Raw genomic sequence first — 15,236 nt, forward strand, 5'->3', positions numbered from 1 at the left:
AGCCTAATCTCGGGAGTTGATAGGCTTGAAGTCATAAGCAGCTCAATGCTTGAAGCACAGCGAAGAGCTGCTGGCAAATGCAGGAAAGTGCTGTTTGAATGAATGCTTATGAGCCCCGCTTAGTCACACTGCTCTATCAAATCATATAATTAATTATAACATAATAACACACATAAATACAAGCCATAGGTCATTAATATGGTCAAATCTGTAAACTATAATTTCGAATAAAAAACATTTATTCTTTCAGTGAAATACGGAACAGCTACGTTTTTTATCTAACGGGTGGCATCCCTAAGTCTAAATATTGCTGTTACATTGCACAACCTTCAATGTTATGTCATAATTATGTACAATTCTGACAAATTAATTACGGTCTTTGTTATGGTCTTCACACAGTTCGCAACGAGCCAGGCGGCCCAAACTGCTGCACATACCCTGACTCTGCTTGCACAGAATGCAAGAGAAGTGACACAATTTCCCTAGTTAAAAGAAATTCATGTTAGCAGGCAATATTAACTAAATATTCAGGTTTAAAAATATATACTTGTGTATTGATTTTAAGAAAGGCATTGATGTTGATGGTTAGGTACACATTGGTGCAACGACAGTGCTTTTTCCGCGAATGCGCTTGTTAAATCACCCGTTTGGCAAAGTAGGCTATGATTCAATGATAAATTAACAGGTACCACATCGATTATCTGCAAAGCAGGACAAGCTAGATAAACTAGTAATATCATCAACCATGTGTAGGTAACTAGTGATTATGTTAAGATTGATAGTTTTTTATAAGATAAGTTTAATGCAAGCTAGCAACTTACCTTGGCTTCTTGCTGCACTCGCGTAACAGGTAGTCAGACTGCCACACAGTCTCCTCGTGGAGTGCAATGTAATCGGCCACAATCGGTATCCAAAATGTGGAAAAAGTCAAGGGGTCTGAATACTTTCCGAATGCACTGTATACTGTATGCTTGTGTTAGCTACCAGAGAATCTATTTATGCTGCAGTAGTTTATGTGTCGGGGGGCTAGGGTCAGTCTGTTATATCTGGAGTATTTCTCCTGTCTTATCCGGTGTCCTGTGTGAATTTAAGTATGCTCTCTCTAATTCTTTCTTTCTCTCGGAGGACCTGAGCCCTAGGACCATGCCTCAGGATGACATGATGGCATGATGACTCCTTGCTGTCCCCAGTCCACCTGGCCGTGCTGCTGCTCCTGATTCAACTGTTCTGCCTGCGGCTATGGAACCCTGACCTGTTCACCGGACGTGCTACCTGTCCCAGACCTGCAGTTTTCAACTCTCTAGAGACAGCAGGAGCGGTAGAGGTGCTGACGTTGCACTCTCGACAACTACTGTGATTATTATTATTTGACCCGGCTGTTCATCTATGAACGTTTGAACATCTTGGCCATTATAATCTACATCCGGCACAGCCAGAAGAGGACTGGCCACCCCTCATAGCCTGGCTCCTCTCTAGGTTTCTTCCTAGGTTCTGGCCTTTCGAGTGCTTCTTCACCTGCATTTCTTGCTGTTTGGGGTTTTAGGCTGGGTTTCTATACAGCACTTTGTGACATCAGCTGTAAGAAGAGCTTTATAAATACATTTGATTTGATTGATTTGAGCTACTAAAGTTGGTACAAACTTTACTCAGACTCACTGTGCGATCTTAGCGGTCAGTAAAGCTCCCTGCAGACAGCCCCAGACTCCAGCCTGCTTCAGGGTGGGTTGGTGTTGGAGGGAACTTGTACCCCATGACACCCCGTCCCATGAGTCTAGCACCCCAGAGCTCTGCAGGGCACAGTCCACTGCCTTGCTCCAGTAGGAATGAGCTGCCCTTGGTTTACAAGCAGAATCACACAGAATCAGAAAAAACGTTGGTATTCAACAATTTTGTGTATAATCATGTAGGCATACAAATTAAACACAATACAAATAGTACTGTACATTATGAGTACAGTCATATCTTACCTTCTGTTTCCATTATAATAGTGCAGGTTTCCCAGGTCATGTAGCGCCTGTACCCTGAGAGAGTCATGGTTGTTGGCCTGAAGGTACTCTAGATTGAAGTAGAAAAAAAAGTCCAGTGTCCCTCATCTTTCATTAAAAAAGACACCCATAAATAAATATTCAGTACAATCAGAAGGATCAATCACAACCATTTCTTTGCAGATACAGTACAAGTGGAATATCAGTTACTGGTATTGTGAGGCAAACAGGTAGACTAGTGAACAGCAAAGGATTGGTGAAGAGTAACAGTGTAACAGTCTGATTGTGACTATAGCTTTAAAAAAATAATGCTAGTGACGTAGCAGTCTAAGGCACTGCATCGCAGTGCTGAGGCGCCACTACAGCCTGGGTTCCATCCCGGCCATGACCAGAAGCCTCATAGTGCGCCGCACAATAGGGTCATCCGGGTTAGGGGGGGGGGTTTGGCCGGGGGGTTTCCTTTGCTCATCGCACTCTAGCAACTCGTGACGGGCGCCTGCAAGCTGACTTCGGTCGGAAATTGAACAGTGTTTTCTCCGACACATTTGTACGGCTGACTTTTGGGTTAAGTGAGCAGTGTGTTAAGAAGCAGCGTGGAGTGGCGGGTCATGTTTCGGAGGACGCATGTCTCGACCTTCGAGCCCGTTGGGGAGTTGCAGCGATGAGACAAGTTCGTAAACTACCAATTGGATATCACAAAAATGTGTGTTAAAAAAAGTGTTGGCCTCCCGGGTGGCGCAGTGGTTAAGGGCGCTGTACTGCAGCGCCAGCTGCGCCACCAGAGACTCTGGGTTTGCGCCCAGGCTCTGTCGTAACCGGCCGCGACCGGGAGGTCCTAGCGTCGTCCGGGTTAGGGAGGGCTTGGCCGGTAGGGATATCCTTGTCTCATCGCGCACCAGCGACTCCTGTGGCGGGCCGGGCGCAGTGCGCGCTAACCAAGGTTGCCAGGAGCACAGTGTTTCCTTCGACACATTGGTGCAGCTGGCATCCGGGTTGGATGCGGGCTGTGTTAAGAAGCAGTGCGGCTTGGTTGGGTTGTGTATCGGAGGACGCATGACTTTCAACCTTCATCTCTCCCGAGCCCGTACGGGAGTTGTAGCGATGAGACAAGAGAGTACCTATTAACAATTGGATATCACGAAAAAGGGGTAAACATTTTTACAAATAATTTTTTTATTACAAATAAAAGTGTTATATGGGTCATGTCTCTTACGTATGGAGTTGCTATAGGAGTTGATGACGGTGTGTATCTGGTTGGGGGGCAGAGGGCAGCCGTAGATAGAACTCAGGGTCCTGTAGTCCTCAGTGGCCAGGTCTGGAGGGCCGATGGCCGGGGCAGTGCACACTGTCACGTTAAAGTCCACCCTGCCATGACCCTGAGCCTTGCTACTGTTCTCCTTACAGAATGGAACCTCAAACACTGGCAAAGAGACACAGATGTCAGTTTCATAGACAGTTTCAAGCATGCAATGAAATCAGTTAAGACAAAGAATACATTTCCTCAAAAATAGTGTAGCATTCACAACTGTATATTGTCTTCATTAGGCTTCGCTAAGATGAGAACATTTTATATAATTTATGCAAATGTCAATAGACTGAGTGTACAAAACATTCCGAACACCTTCCTAATACTGAGTTGCATGCCCTTTAGCCCTCAGAACAGCCTCAATTCGTTGGGGCATGGACTCTACAAAGAATCAAAAGCGTTCCACAGGGATGCTGGCCCATGTTGACTCCAATGCTTCAAGTTGGCTGGATGTCCATTGGGTGGTGGACCATTTCTGATAAACACAGGAATCTGTTGAGCAACATTGCAGTTCTTGACACAAACCGGTGCGCCTGGCACCTACTACCATACTCCGTTCAAAGGCTCTTAAATCTTTTGTCTTGCCCATTCACCCTCTGAATGGCACACATACAGTGCATTCGGGAATAATTCTGTTTTGTTACAGCCTTATTCTAAAATGGATTAAATCGTTTTTTTACCCTCATCAATCTACACACAGTACCCCATAATGACAAAGCAAAAACAGGTTTTTAGATTTTTTTGCAAATGTATTAAAAATAAAACACTGAAATATCACATTTACATAAGTATTCAGACCCTTTACTCAGTACTTTGTTGAAGCACCTTAGGCAGCAATTACCGCATCGAGTCTTCTTGGTTATGACGCTACAAAGCTTGGCACACCTGTATTTGGGGAGTTTCTCACATTCTTCTCTGCAGATCCTCTCAAGCTCTGTCAGGTTGGATGGGGAACGTTGCTGCACAGCTATTTTCAGGTCTCTCCAGAGATGTTCGATCAGGTTCAAGTCCGGGCTCTGGCTGGGCCACTCAAGGACATTCCCAAAGCCACTCCTGCATTGTCTTGGATGTGTGCTTAGGGTCATTGTCCTGTTGGAAGGTGAACCTTCACCCCAGTCAGAGGTCCTGAGTGCTCTGGAGCAGGTTTTCATCAAGAATCTCTCTGTACTTTGCTCCATTCATCTTTTCCTCGATCCTGACTGGTCTCCCAGTCCCTGCCGCTGAAAACATCCCCACAGCTTGATGCTGCCACCACCATGCTTCACCGTAGGGATGGTGCCAGGCTTCCTCAAGACGTGATGCTTGGCATTCAGGCCAACCAATCTTGGTTTCATCAGACCAGAGAATCTGTTTTCTCATGGTCTGAGAGTCTTTAGATGCCTTTTGGCAAACTCCAAGCGGGCTTTCATGTGCCTTTTTACTGAGGAGTGGCATCCGTCCGGCCACTCTACCATAAAGGCCTGATTGGTGGAGTGCTGCAGAGATGGTTGTCCTTCTGGAAGGTTCTCTCATCCCCACAGAGGAACTCTTGGTCAGTTCTCCCTGACCATGCCCTTCTCCCCAGATTGCTCAGTTTGGCCGGGTGGCCAGCTGTTAGGAAGAGTCTTGGTGGTTACAAACTTGTTCCATTTAAGAATGATGAAGGCCACTGTGTTCTTGAGGATCTCAACACAATCCTGTCTCGGAGCTCTACAGACAATTCCTTCGACCTTGAGGCTTGGTTTTTGCTCTGACATGCACTGTCAACCGTGGGACCTTATATAGACAGGTGTATGCCTTCCAAATCATGTCCAATCAATTAAATTTACCACAAGTGGAGTCCAATCAAGTTGTAGAAACATCTCAAGGATGATCAATGGAAACAGGATGCACCTGAGCTCAATTTCTAGTCTTATAGCAAGCAAAGTGTCTGAATACTTATATAAATAAGGTATTTCTGTTGTTTAATTCTAAAAACCTGTTTTCGCTTTGTCATTGTGGGGTATTGTGTGTAGATTGATGAAGGAAATAGCGCTCTGGAGCAATAAGGCTGTAACGTAACAAAATGTGAAAAAAGGGAAGGTTTCTTAATACTTTCCGAATGCACTGTACACAATCCATGTCTTAATTGTGACTCGTTTCAGGAAACTAGGCTTATGTCGTGCGTCACTTTTTCACAGGAGAGGCATTGTAACATATAATTTTTTTTTAGCAGGAATGCCTTCTGGAACATGTGAACGTTCATGTACCTTAATAACAAACTGCTATGCCATCTGTAAATACAAATAAAATGGTTAAGTCACAAGCCTAGGTGATTTAGCCATGGAAAAATCTATATGAACCTTCCTGCTAGCCATGATTGGCTGAGATAATGGATGGGCTGGACATGCAGAGTGATGAGTTTGGATTGGTCTGCCATGTAGCACGCTTCCTTCTATAACATAAGACTCAGTATGTGTAGGTCAAAAATAGATATATCAGGAAATCGGTGGAAGTAGAATATGATAGCTAAAGAGATGGAGAAAATTCAGCCGTTAGATTGCAAATGCGGAGAGAGTGGAAAAGAGAACACAGAAGTCTGTTGTATATAACACCTGTCTCCAGATTACATCTTCAAACTAAGGGCAACCATGGCATCTGTGACAGAGAGGGAGAAGCGTTCATCCATGTATCAAATCAAATTTATTTATAAAGCCCTTCTTACATCAGCTGATTTCTCAAAGTGCTGTACAGAAATTAATTCACTGCTCAAAAAAATAAATGGAACACTTAAACAACACAATGTAACTCCAAGTCAATCACACTTCTGTGAAGTACCGAGATAGGTACCGAGATGAGATCCTCAGACCCCTTGTGAGACCATATGCTGGTGCGGTTGGCCCTGGGTTCCTCCTAATGCAAGACAATGCAACCTCATGTGGCTGGAGTGTGTCAGCAGTTCCTGCAAGAGGAAGGCATTGATGCTATGGACTTTCCCCAGACCTGAATCCAATTGAGCACATCTGGGACATCATGTCTCGCTCCATCCACCAACTCCATGTTGTACATCAGACTGTCCAGGAGTTGGCGGATGCTTTAGTCCAGGTCTGGGAGGAGATCCCTCAGGAGAGCATCCGCCACCTCATCAGGAGCATGCCCAGGCGTTGTAGGGAGGTCATACAGGCACGTGGAGGCCACACACACTACTGAGCCTAATTTTGACTTGTTTTAAGGACAGTACATCAAAGTTGGATCAGCCTGTAGTGTGGTTTTCCACTTTAATTTTGAGTGTGACTCCAAATCCAGACATCCATGGATTGATAAATTTGATTTCCATTGATAATTTGTGTGATTTTGTTTTCAGCACATTCAACTATGTAAAGAAAAAAGTATTTAATAAAAATATTTCATTCATTCAGATCTAGGATGTGTTATTTTAGTGTTACCTTTATTTTTTTGAGCAGTGTATATAGTATACGGGCAAGAGAGTCTAGCTAGCTACATTGAATCGAATTCATTGCAAGTTAAAGCGTACCGTTAGCTAGCTAGCTAACATTAGCTGGCTGGCTCGCAAGCTAACGTTATGTGTATGATCTGTGTAGTAAAATTATTCATATCTCAAATCCATTTGCATTGCTAGATATAGTCTAATGTTAGCTAGCTAGCTAACAATGAATCTAGTTAGATTCATGCAGGGTAGTAACGTTAGGAGTTGGGATTATGTTTCATTGTTTAGCTAGCTAGCTACATGTCTAAATAAAAGACTCCACATTCCAAGTAACCATTTCACTGCACCGTTTACACCTTCTGTATCCTGTGCATGTGACAAATGAACATGATTTTATATAGTGTGTGTTTGCTAGAGACAGTAATGTGAAGAACAACATGACCTGCACCAAAGTCAAATTAGGACGACATTAGGCCAACGAGACAGTGTCCAAGTTCTTAAATTCTCCAGTTGAAGGCCCTGCTTTTATTTCGTCACATTCACAACCGTAAGTGATTTTCTGTAATTAGCACGTCATTAACTTGTTAATAGTACTTGTTGTGAGTTTTTATTAAAGTGACTAGTGTTCCATTATTAAAGTGGCCAGTGATTTCAAGTATATGTATATAGGGCAGCAGCCTTTAATGTGCTAATGTGTATACAGACATGTCGATATACATATTATAGTCTTGAAATCTTTGGATGTTTAGTACACTCACTACCATACTGACTGTTTAGCACAAAGGCTCACATGTGAATCCTTAAAGAGAAGGGTGGGCTAAGGCTTAAGAGGGTGTAAACAATTCTGAATGGGTTTAGACAAAGAGCTCTCCAGCAGGTGTACCAAAAAATGCAAGGTCTATTTTCTCAAAAGTGAGTTTACAAGTTTATCAACTTTCAAAGCAGAATTACTTTCCCATTGTTCCTCAAATGTAGTGTACAGTTGTGGCAAAAGTTTTGAGAATTACACCAATGTTAATTTTCCCAAAGTCTGCTGCCTCAGTTTGTATGATGGCAATTTGCATATACTCCATAATGTTATGAAGAGTGATCAGATGAATTGCAATTAATTGCAAAGTCCCTCTTTGCCATGCAAATTAACTAAATACACACAAAAAAAACATTTCCACTGCATTTCAGCCCTGCCATAAAAGGACCAGCTGACATCATGTCAGTGAGTCTCTCATTAACACAGGTGTGAATGTTGATGAGGACAAGGCTGGAGATCACTCTGTCATGCTGATTGAGTTCGAATAATAGACTGGAAGGAGGGTGGTGCTTGGAATCATTGTTCTTCCTCTGTCAATCATGGTTACCTGCAAGGAAACATGTGCCGTCATCATTGCTATGCACAAAAAGGGCTTCACAGGCAAGGATATTGGTGCCAGTAAGATTGCACCTAAATCAACCATTTATCAGATCATCAAGAACTTCAAGGAGAGCGGTTCAATTGTCGTGAAGGCGGCTTCAGGGCACCCAAGAAAGTCCAGCAAGCGCCAGGACCGTCTCCTAAAGTTGATTCAGCTGCGGGATCGGGGCACCACCAGTAAAGAGCTTGCTCAGGAATAGCACGTACAGTGAGGCAAAGACTTTTGGAGGATGGCCTGGTGTCAAGAAGGGCAGCAAAGAAGACACTTCTCTCCAGGAAAAACATCAGTGACAGACTGATATTCTGCAAAAGGTACAGGGATTGGACTGCTGAGGACTGGGGTAAAGTAATTTTCTCTGATATATCCCCTTTCCGATTGTTTGGGGTATCCGGAAAAAAGCTTGTCCAGAGAAGACAAGGTGCGCGCTACCATCAGTCCTGTGTCATGCCAACAGTAAAGCATCCTGAGACCATTCATGTGTGGGGTTGCTTGTCAGCCAAGGGAGTGGGCTCACTCACAATTTTGCCTAAAAACACAGCCATGAATAAAGAATGGTATCAACACATCCTCCGAGAGCAACTTCTCCCAACCATCCAGGAACAGTTTGGTGACGAACAATGCCTTTTCCAGCATGATGGAGCACCTCATCAATATTTTGGGTCCATGGCCAGGAAACTCCCCAGACCCTAATCCCATTGAGAACTTGTGGTCAATCCTCAAGAGGCAGGTGGACAAACACAAACCCACAAATTCCGACAAACTCAAAGCATTGATTATGCAAGACTGGGCTGCCATCAGTCAGGATGTGGCCCAGAAGTTAATTGACAGCATGCCAGGGCAGATTGCAGAGGTCTTGAAAAAGAAGGGTCAACACTGCAAATATTGACTCTTTGCATCAACTTCATGTAATTGTCAATAAAAGCCTTTGACACTTATGAAATGCTTGTAATTATACTTCAGTATTCCATAGTAACATCTGACAAAAATATCTAAAGACACTGAAGCAGAAAACTTTGTGGAAATTAATATTTGTGTCAAAACGTTTGGCCACGACTGTATGATATACCATTTTCTAGCTCAGAGTCTTTACTTTTATCCAATATAAAAAACACAATTTCAAATGTTGCTACATAAGATCGAATCGAGACGGTCGGTCACAATTGTCTCAAGGCTTAAAAATCCTTCTTTAACCTGTCTCCTCCCCTTCATCTACACTGATCGAAGTGGATTTAACAAGTGACATCAATAAGGAAACATAGCTTTCACCTGGATTCACCTGGTCAGTCTATGTCATGGAAAAAGCAGGTGTCCTTAATGTTTTGAGTCCTTAATATACACTCAGTGTAGATATAGTTGATAAATGTTTTTAAGAATTTGAAGTTAGGATAGCCTGAATGTTCACAAGTTAGCCTTGTAGCTTAATTGGCCAAGGAGCAGGACCATTTTGAATAGCTACCTCTGTATTCCTATGGTTCTCATTCAAACCTTGTTAATTCATGGAAATGTAATATGGTTATAGTTGAAGAAGTATACACAGTAGGGGTCTTCACGGGTCCACACGAACCCGAGAGAGGCGCGTGTTTTTCACGAGTGGGGCGTGTAGCTTTTTGTTTTTGTCGGCCAATCACAAGCCACCAAAGTGGCACTTAGCCTCTGGCTCTGTGTCTGTTGTGGCAATCAACTTAGGAGATCAATGGAAGATGCAATTAAAATGACGGAATTCAAAGTTAAATGAGAATGATATGTTTCAACAACCAAGGGCCAAGAGGTAGGCTGTTCCTTAATACATTGATTAGAGCTGCTGTTGTGGAGGACGGGGGAAAGCGCAGCCTATGTAGATTTGATTAGCCAACCCAGCTACCTAGCTAGCTTAACTGTCTTCTCTTCTCGGGTTGATGCAGTCAAAACAGGTACTATATAATCAGATTGGATGATAAAAACATAGCTTTGGCAGCTAAAAGTTAGTAACTAATGCGAGTCGGCTTGGTTGCTGCCGTCTCTCTCTTTCTCCTCCTCCCGCCACTCAGCAACACACAGGGGTTATCTCGTTTAGGAAAAAGACAGTCATCCGTCCCTTCTCCTTTGTGACCCGGAAACCCGGATAAGTGGTTGAGTGGTCGAGGAGTGTGTCCCCTCCTCGATAGCCACCTCTCATCGAGGATATTCATGTGTATCCTATTTTTTTAATCTACAACACCCCTTTTAAATCAGATTTTGTTTTGATAAAGGAACAAAAATATGCACACGTTTAAAAACAATACGCTATTTATCTATAAAATGTCTAACATTTCTAACTTAATTTGTTTTGATCCACCTCTGTAAACTTCATTTGCCTAATGACGTGCAAGTGGAGAAGGACCGTCTCATTTCAAGCGCATTTCCATCCACGTTCACTCGCTGACTCTCCTTGATTAACTTTTACCTTTTTTAAAAGGAGGCGAGAAGGACGCAGGAGATGAGCAAATGTACTTGATTAAAGGCCAGAGTCACAAACAAACAGCAAAGTGAGATAGAAAGTATGTACTCACAGGGTTGTGTGTGTGCCAGCAGCAGTAGTAGCAGTGTGCGGCTGTGTTGGAAGTTCTGCAGAGTGTGATGGCCCTTCTCCAGGGCCTTCCTGAAACAACACAGTGTATCCTCCACATCCAGAGGAACACACACCACACACATGGCCCGGCGCACCTCTACAACAGACCAAAACACACACACACACGGCAATATGACTACGGCGACACATCAATATACCCACAGACCATAATGACTGTGAATGTAGGGCTCGACATTAACGCTTGTCCTCTTGTCCGGGAGAAGTAAAAAAAAAAAAAAAATGGTTGGCCAAGAAGAATATAGAAAAACAAATCACAAAAAAATCTCAATATCAAACAATTACTCTGAAAATAATTGAGAGGCAAACATTGGAATAATATTCTATTTATTCTATCTATTTTTCATTTACATACTGTAAGTAAAAAAGCCTACATGTCAAGGTGTAGGTGATATACAACACATATTGCCCAAACCAATGCTGACATTCAGAAAATGTAGCCAAACTTTAATGAGACTTTTAATGACATAAATATAGCCCGGAGAGTGAAGGACCATGCCATTGGTGCACCGTATATCACCCACCTTGAATCGGAGGCGGTCAGCATTGTTTTGTAAACACTTAATATGCCATTGAAACCAGAACTTTTCTCGTGTTCTATTGGTTTTTAAATCAACGTTTAAGTTCATTAGTCATGTACAGTGCCTTCAGAAAGTATTCAAAACCCTCGATCTTTTCTATTTTGTTACGTTACAGCCCTATTCTAAAATGGATTGAATTGTTTTTTGCCTTTTACTGAGGAGTGGCTTCCATCTGGCCACTCTACCATAAAGGCCTGATTAGTGAAGTGCTGCAGAGATGGTTGTCCTTCTGGGAGGATATCCCATCTCCACAGAGGAACTCTAGAGCTCTGTCAGTGTCCATCAGGTTCTTGGTCACCTCCCTGACCAAGGCCCTTCTCCCCCGATTGCTCAGTTTGGCCCGGCGGCCAGCTCTAGGAAGAGTCTTGGTGGTTCCAAACTTCTTCCATTTAAGAATGATGGAGGCCACTGTGTTCTTGGGGACCTTCAATGCTGAAGACATTTTTTGGTACCCTTCCTCAGATCTGTGCCTCGTCACAATCCTGTCTCGGAGGTCTATGGACAATTCCTTTCACTCATGGCTTTGTTTTTGGTCTGACATGCACTGTCAACTGTGGGACCTTATATAGACAGGTGTGTACCTTTCCAAATCATGTCCAATCAATTGAATTTACCACAGGGGGACTCCATCAAGTTGTAGAAACATCTCAAGGATGATCAACGGAATCAGGATGTACCGTAGCTCAATTTCAAGTCTCATAGCAAAGGGTCTGAATATGAATGTATTGTGGGGTATTGTGTGTAGATTGCTGAGGATTTTATGTTTTTTAAAGTCATTTTAGAATAAGGCTATAATTTAACAAAATGTGGAAAAAGTCAAGGGGTCTGAATACTTTCCAAAGGCAATGTAAGTAACCCATGCTAGATGGTAGTTGCTAGTTAGATCTCACCTCTTTCTTCATTTCTAATGGATATTATCTCTGTTACATGAAACTGCTCAAACGTTTGAGAAAGGTGTTTCCCGCTAATTGCATTTTGGAACATTCCCACGTAGCCTACAGCCATTTGCGCATTGTTGAGCTTATAATATGAAGAAATAAAACTTGATCATGTTGCATCAGCCTCATTGCTTTTTTAAAATAGTTTAATGTGCAGTGGTTGTATGAATTTTGGATCTGTCGACCTAGAACTGTCCCAGAGTCTGTTTTGAACTGTAATCATATTTGTTATCGTCCCAGGGACAACAGGACACCCTTAATTTCGAGCCCTGGATGGAATTATTCTATAAACACATAAAAAGTACTAGTTTTGTAATTGTAATGTTGCAATATTTTATAGGCTTAAAGGGGAGCTTTAAAGGGGAAGTGTTGTATTTTGAGACATGCTAATTACCGTGGCTGATTGGGCTGCACAACGAGTCGATAAGCCAGCGACCAGTGCACCAGTGTTGTATCACCATGCCTGCCGACTTGAAGCGCTTCCTACTGGGTATCACGGTCATGTAGCTAACGTGGCCATTTTTTGCTCTCACTGGATTTAATTTTAAGTAGGATAACCGTCTACACAAGAAATAACTAATATTAATAACCATTTAGATGTCACTTTGATACACACATACGGTCTACTCCTCAATGGGTAGGGCGTGAATTGCAACAACACCGAGACCCAGTGCCCTTCGCCTCCACTTGACAAGCACTGTTGTCCGGCAACGGTGTGGGAAGTAGCTACCTTGTATCCAATATCAGGGTGACAGTCACAGTAAACACACGCATACAACGTATCAACAGTACACCCATCATCATACTTTTAATCAAAAATAAACAATTGTCAGTTTTAGAACTGAAAATCTACAATTATTATTTGTGTAAAACCAACAGTGAAATACGACGCAAATTCATTCACTCAAACTCTTGCGGTACGGTAGTTGCACTACTTTGATTGCACTGCTCAATCAAACAGTCTAACCTACAGCAGAGCGCTTTCGACACGCCCACTACTTTCCTTTCGACAAACCCACTAATTTCCTTTCGACAAACCCACTACTTTCCTTTCGACAAACCCACTACTTTCCTTTCGACAAACCCACTACTCTCCTTTCGACACGCCCACTACTTTCCTTTCGGCAAACCCACTACTTTCCTTTCGGCAAACCCACTACTTTCCTTTCGACAAACCCACTACTTTCCTTTCGACACGCCCACTACTTTCCTTTCGACACGCCCACTACTTTCCTTTCGACACGCCCACTACTTTCCTTTCGACAAACCCACCACTTTCCTTTCGACAAACCCACTACTTTCCTTTCGACACGCCCACTACTTTCCTTTCAACAAACCCACTACTTTCCTTTCGACAAACCCACTACTTTCCTTTCGACAAACCCACTACTTTCCTTTCGACAAACCCACTACTTTCCTTTCGACACGCCCACTACTTTCCTTTCGGCAAACCCACTACTTTCCTTTCGACAAACCCACTACTTTCCTTTCGACAAACCCACTACTTTCCTTTCGACAAACCCACTACTTTCCTTTCGAAAAACCGGCTACTTTCCTTTCGACACGCCCACTACTTTCCTTTCGACACGCCCACTACTTTCCTTTCGACAAACCCACTACTTTCCTTTCGACAAACCCACTACTTTCCTTTCGACAAACCCACTACTTTCCTTTCGACAAACCCACTACTTTCCATTCGACACATCCACCAGCCCATACTATGTCGCCATATTGGGATACAGCTACCCACTTCTCCTTGAATATGCATCAGAAACCATTAGGCAGAGTGTAGCCTACTAATGCATTTTATTTTGTAAAGTGGTTCCTTGCATTATACAATGACGTAGAAATGGTGTTAAATACCATTTACATTTTTGGAGGGACAAGTGACTTGAACTTTGACAAGTAAAAAAAAATAGTCCTACTTGTCCAAAGGACAAGAGATAAAAAAGTTAATGTCAAGCCCTGGAATAAATAGCATAATAAGGTTGGCCTATATCAATAGTGCTAGGCTTATCGACTTATAGCAATAAAATATGATTCATTGATTGACTGATTGATTTCCAGCTGCTACTGGATTCCCGTACCAGAGCGTTCGAGGAGCTCAGCGTTTGGGTTGGTGGGAGTGTTGCACCCTCGTCTGGGGGCAGGCACAGCAGGGGGAGTCCAGCAATTCAGCAGCTGTCTCCCTGCATAGTTCTTACAGGTGATCTGACACGCAGGGGTAGAGACTGTTCAACACACACTGTACACACACAAACAGCATCCTAACACACAGCTGTAGTCTCAATTCTGTCCCTACAGTATTCATTATAAACCATACCCCATAGAAGCAGAGTTATCCTCTAGTCCACAGTAAGCTTTAGGAATGGATTAGTGTCCTGACATTGAGTTCAAGTATGACACCCTGTTCATTGGGTCTATTCCCTCTAACCTTCTCTCCAGTGACGTTCTGTGTTTTGATGAAGTGTGGCTGAGGGACCGGAGGTCCTCCGAAGTAGCTGATCCTCTCTAGCAGTCTCCTCTGAGCGTGGACCAGGATAGGAGTGATCATGTGGGTGTAGCGCTCTCTGGGATGCACAACATACAGGACAGAGACAGTACTGGCAGGCAGGCACGCACACCTCCCTGTGACAGGATGGAAACTACCTACTATGTGTGTGAGTTGAAGAGCAGGGTCGACTGTGCGTGTGTATGGAGAGCAAGAGAGAGAGCAAGAGAGAGAGAGATAGTGTGTGTGTGTGTGTGTGTGTGTGTGTGTGTGTGTGTGTGTGTGTGTGTGTGTGTGTGTGTGTGTGTGTTTGGAGAGCAAGAACGAGAGGGAGCAAGAGAGAGAAAGGTAGTGTGTCTGTGTGAGTGTGTGGAGATTAAGAGAGAGAGCGAGAAAGAGAGAGAGCAAGAGAGATAGTGAGAGAGCAAGAGAAAGAGAGCAAGAGAGAGAGAGCGAGAGCGAGCGAGGGAGAGAGCGAGCGAGAAAGAGAGTGTGAGAAAGAGAGCGAGAGCAAA

The 15,236-nt window shown here is 43.3% G+C and overlaps 1 protein-coding gene across 1 annotated transcript in view; it reads right to left on the reverse strand.

Annotated features, from left to right (window-relative positions):
* LOC139392739 (cilia and flagella associated protein 54) overlaps window positions 1-15,236 on the reverse strand; it is a 116,590-nt gene that overhangs the window by 41,796 nt on the left and 59,558 nt on the right. Inside the window, exons 37-42 of the mRNA XM_071140952.1 lie at window positions 14,665-14,800; window positions 14,318-14,441; window positions 10,635-10,790; window positions 3,199-3,405; window positions 1,968-2,055; window positions 1,657-1,833 (exon numbers count right to left, since the gene is read on the reverse strand). Of these exons, the coding sequence (XP_070997053.1) occupies window positions 1,657-1,833; window positions 1,968-2,055; window positions 3,199-3,405; window positions 10,635-10,790; window positions 14,318-14,441; window positions 14,665-14,800 (888 nt within the window). The remainder of the gene's footprint in view (window positions 1-1,656; window positions 1,834-1,967; window positions 2,056-3,198; window positions 3,406-10,634; window positions 10,791-14,317; window positions 14,442-14,664; window positions 14,801-15,236) is intronic.

Source organism: Oncorhynchus clarkii, chromosome 33 (genome assembly GCF_045791955.1).
Source record: "Oncorhynchus clarkii lewisi isolate Uvic-CL-2024 chromosome 33, UVic_Ocla_1.0, whole genome shotgun sequence".
Lineage (NCBI taxonomy): Eukaryota > Metazoa > Chordata > Actinopteri > Salmoniformes > Salmonidae > Oncorhynchus > Oncorhynchus clarkii.